The following is a 3,758-nucleotide window of genomic DNA, read 5'->3' on the forward strand; positions in this document are numbered from 1 at the left end:
TAGGGCACTGTGACCACTCAGCATACAGGGAGGTGCGTGTGTGTGTGTGTGTGTGTGGGTTGGGGGTCACATTCCACAGTGATTATATCTTTCTAGCCCTCATGTAAGTGTTTCTAATATATAAAAGAGCACACCACTCTCCTCTCCATTAAGCAGAACTTGGACTGTCACATTTGTGCCAAAACGTAATTTATTGTCCCGAGAGGTCGAACTTACTCAATCCGAGCAACATGTTTACCCAATACAAATGTAATTTTAGTACATGTGTTTCTTGAGACAGTGCAGGTGATGAGTAGTGCTATTTTTAGAATGGAATGTAAACCACTGGGTCACATATTTTGCTCTCAATATGACTCAGAGTTTAATTTTATTAAACAGCACACGCAATCCTTAAATGACAAGGGACACGCCATGTGTTTCCCCCTAACACGAACGCACACACACGCACACACAGACACACACAAGGTAAATAATTGATGTGGATCACAGAAGAAAGGTTTCTTCAAGTTTATTTTATTGTTTTATTTGTTCATTTATTACTGAAAATTATTACAGTTCCTGGTATTCGAAGCAAGACATTAATCTGGTTCAGTAATACCTTTTCAAGTAATTTCAGCTGAATTGTGAGCAAATGATTATGATTTATAACATTCAAATATAGGAGGCGATAAACCTAACATTTAACACACCAAAGTAGATGCTTTGAAATGGCTTGGCCTGCATTTGTTACACATAAGCCTGCTGCAAAGCTAGATGGCAGCACAGCACTTTCATCAGCTCATCAATCCTTCTCCTTCCCTTTAAGTGAAAGCTCAGCCCCAAACTAAAAGGCCTGCTTTGCTTCAGGTGCAGATAAATATGCATAAGACATGTTAAATATGAGTAAGTTCCAAAAAGGTGTAATCAAGTGAAGGCAAATGGTACAACTCATTGTTTAGATACATACATAGAAATAAAAAAGCAAAACAAAAAAATTGACACATTTCAGATACATCAGATACTTCACTGAAGTTAAACTAAAGATGTTTAATATGTAGTTTTGTTGTTGGAAATTATAGTTGCATACATTATAAGGTAGTCTTTCATATTTTAACATATAAGGTACATATTTTATATGTTTATCTATATATAAAAATTGTAGCTAACAAGCAATTCGATACATTCAGTTCAGTTTTGTGAGGATTCTGCATTTGATAGTTTGGGGCCCAGTAATGCTGATTCCTTGAAGAAAAAGTAAAATAAAAAGGCTCCCTTGTTGCAGAATGTGTTCCTCCAAGCTTTGTGTTTCGGAGAAGATCCACATGAATTGTCTTCTGTCTCAGCTGCCAAGCTCGCTTTGGATGCTGAAGAAGAGACAGACATTCTTGTCAAGTCCCATAGGTCTGGCTTGAATTCATCAATAAATCAAACACTTGTTCAGAGACACTGAAACCTGAACCTAAGCATGTGCACACAAACGTCTCAGTTTGATTTATTTCAATCTTCCTTTCATCCAGAGTGGTTTGAGCTTCCTCCGATGGGCTATGCAGATGTAGCAGCCAGTCTTTCGCTATATCTAGCGCCGAATCTGTGGAATAAAAGTTCTGCGTGGACTAATCTTCATCTGCAGTGCTCACATAACCCCAACAGGGACTCTCCTTTGCTTTCTCATGCCTGCCCTAGGCCACCGTGTGGGTGTTTTTGGGGTTGCTGACTCGCTGACCAGTTTCCGTGCTCCATCTATGCATTCCTGTCTCGAGGATGAGCTGAGTGGCATCCAGAAGTGAGCGGCGGCGACGTCCAAAGCCACCCGGTCCCATCTTTGATTTAGGAGCAGTGGTGTCTGTTTGAGCGTTCTTCTTTGTCAGGCTCAATCGGTAGAACAAGTCGTGGTATATACATGTGATTAGGAGGCAACCAGACTGACTTGACGTTGACCTCCTGGACCTTATATTTGGGCCAAAGCTGGAAAAAAGGGGAAGATTTACTGCTTTAGAGGTGCTGTTAAGTCTAGCTTGGCAACACATAATATATTCACAGTGTGTAAAATCCAAAATGTTTCATATCTAGATTTTTGCATGTTTTATCCAGTAGAGAATGGATCATTTTCAGACTTCATTTGTAGCGTCTTGAACAAAAATAGATGCTTCAAAATTCTGAATTTTAACACTTTTAAAATTTGAACACCTCTCACAAATGACAGCCATGGGGGTATTCTAAGTAGGAAAATAACTAGGAGCACACTGAATGACTATGTGACTCTAGGTCACCAATCCAATGTTTCTTGTTACCTTGATGGGGTTGGGAGAGTTTTGGCAAGCCTGTCCTGCTGCGGTCCACCAAAATGTTGGTCATCGCCTGTCACTAAGCGACTGCGCAAGTCTCTCTTCATATGGCTCTGCAGCCATACTCTAGACCTGCCACAAAGATCAAACAGGTAGTTAACCACAAAACTTCAACTCTGTCACATTATCACTGATGTTAAGTGATATATATATAGCACTTTTCTACTCTACTCAACCACTCAAAGCACTTTATACAATCTAAATATGTTCATACACACGTACATGTAGTGAGTAAAAGGAAATTGCAATGAATAAATGTCAAAGACATTCAGAGACAGTGTCCACTGAAGACACTACAACTTTGCCCATTATGAAATGTAGTGCTGATGTAGCTATACTATATTCAAGTAAAAAAAAAAACATATATCTATCATTATTGGCTTAATAATCCCTTATGTCAAGAAAAAACTAAAATTCAGAATCTACTTGGCATAAAAGTTCCTTGTGTTACCAACAGTGGGCTTCTTATTCTACTAGATGAATGTAGAATGAACACAATGTTCTGAGAGCTTACCTTTTTCTCAGGCTGGCGTTGGTCTCTCCTGTGGCCCCTTTTACCAATGGCAGGACTGTGGTGAAAACACAGCAGCAGATGATGGTGTGCAGAGATAATCTCATGTTGGCTGGGAGCTGCCAATGGTAAACAGACAGAAATGGCACTGAAGCGGTCATGCCTTATCTATTACCACAACATCTGAACGATGAAGCTCTTTTAGACACATTATTGCAGTAACATGTGGAGTTTTCTGCACAGAACAGCATAAATAAATAAAATATTTTCTTCCAGTGATTCAGAATTTTTTCACCAATTTTGCAGAATTTAAATTCTTTACAAAACTTACTCAAATAGAAATCAGCGACAAATTCACTTACCTCTGGCTCTAGTTTGTGTTGTGATGTACAAAATTAATGGTGCACATCCAAGTTTGTTCTTTACTACTTTAGCTGTGTGGTTTTTTTTGTTGTTGTTGTTTTTGGTGAAAGCTGTAAAGACTTTACCATGAGTTGAAGTCTGAAGTTTATGCTGCTAACATGAGAGGCTTTATAGTAGAAGGGAGGGAGTTGCACCTGAATGCCATACCCAGTGGGAGGGACTGTGGGACAGTTCATGTCAACCCCATCCACCCCACATGTACAGTCAGTCAGACCAAAAACACGTAGATAGAGACTATAATCGACACAGCAGTCCGCAAATAGCGTGACTAATAGATACTTACATAATTCTGATTTATTACTCCACCCCCCACCTCTCTCTTTGAGAAAGTGTTGAAAGAATTTTTTGCATTTCAGGGGTTTTGCAAATTGACCTAACTACATTGCTTCTCTCTGTCAAAGGTTTGTATTTGATTGTGTAAATGGAAGACTTGTTTGCAAGTCCATTTACATATTTTTGGTCTTTTCTTTCAGCAACTGTGAAGGAATCGGTTGTTTAGA

At 39.1% G+C, this 3,758-nt stretch overlaps 1 protein-coding gene across 2 annotated transcripts; it reads right to left on the reverse strand.

The window, feature by feature from the left end:
* Positions 1-533: 533 nt before the first annotated feature.
* On the reverse strand, positions 534-3,557 carry admb (adrenomedullin b). Of its 2 annotated transcripts, XM_026175060.1 has the most exons (4): positions 3,198-3,557; positions 2,839-2,954; positions 2,271-2,396; positions 534-1,944 (listed from the first exon to the last, which is right to left on the reverse strand). In XM_026175060.1, exons 2-4 carry the CDS (start codon positions 2,940-2,942, stop codon positions 1,659-1,661), a joined length of 516 nt encoding a protein of 171 aa, XP_026030845.1. In that variant the 5' UTR covers positions 2,943-2,954; positions 3,198-3,557; the 3' UTR covers positions 534-1,658. The 2 variants fall into 2 exon arrangements, with proteins under 2 accessions (XP_026030845.1, XP_026030844.1); XM_026175059.1 differs by lacking the exon at positions 3,198-3,557 and having other exon boundaries at positions 2,839-3,066.
* Positions 3,558-3,758: the final 201 nt, after the last annotated feature.

The sequence above is a fragment of the Astatotilapia calliptera genome, chromosome 7 (assembly GCF_900246225.1).
Source record: "Astatotilapia calliptera chromosome 7, fAstCal1.2, whole genome shotgun sequence".
In the NCBI taxonomy this organism is placed as follows: Eukaryota; Metazoa; Chordata; class Actinopteri; order Cichliformes; family Cichlidae; genus Astatotilapia; species Astatotilapia calliptera.

Coding starts and splice junctions, on each gene's coding strand:
- admb (XM_026175059.1), bottom strand. CDS start 2,996: ATGACCGCTTCAGTGCCATTTCTGTCTGTTTACCATTGGCAGCTCCCA. Junction 2,397..2,838: donor AACGCCAGCCTGAGAAAAAG/GTAAGCTCTCAG, acceptor TCTTTGTGGCAG/GTCTAGAGTATGGCTGCAGA. Junction 1,945..2,270: donor ACTCTCCCAACCCCATCAAG/GTAACAAGAAAC, acceptor CCTTTTTTCCAG/CTTTGGCCCAAATATAAGGT.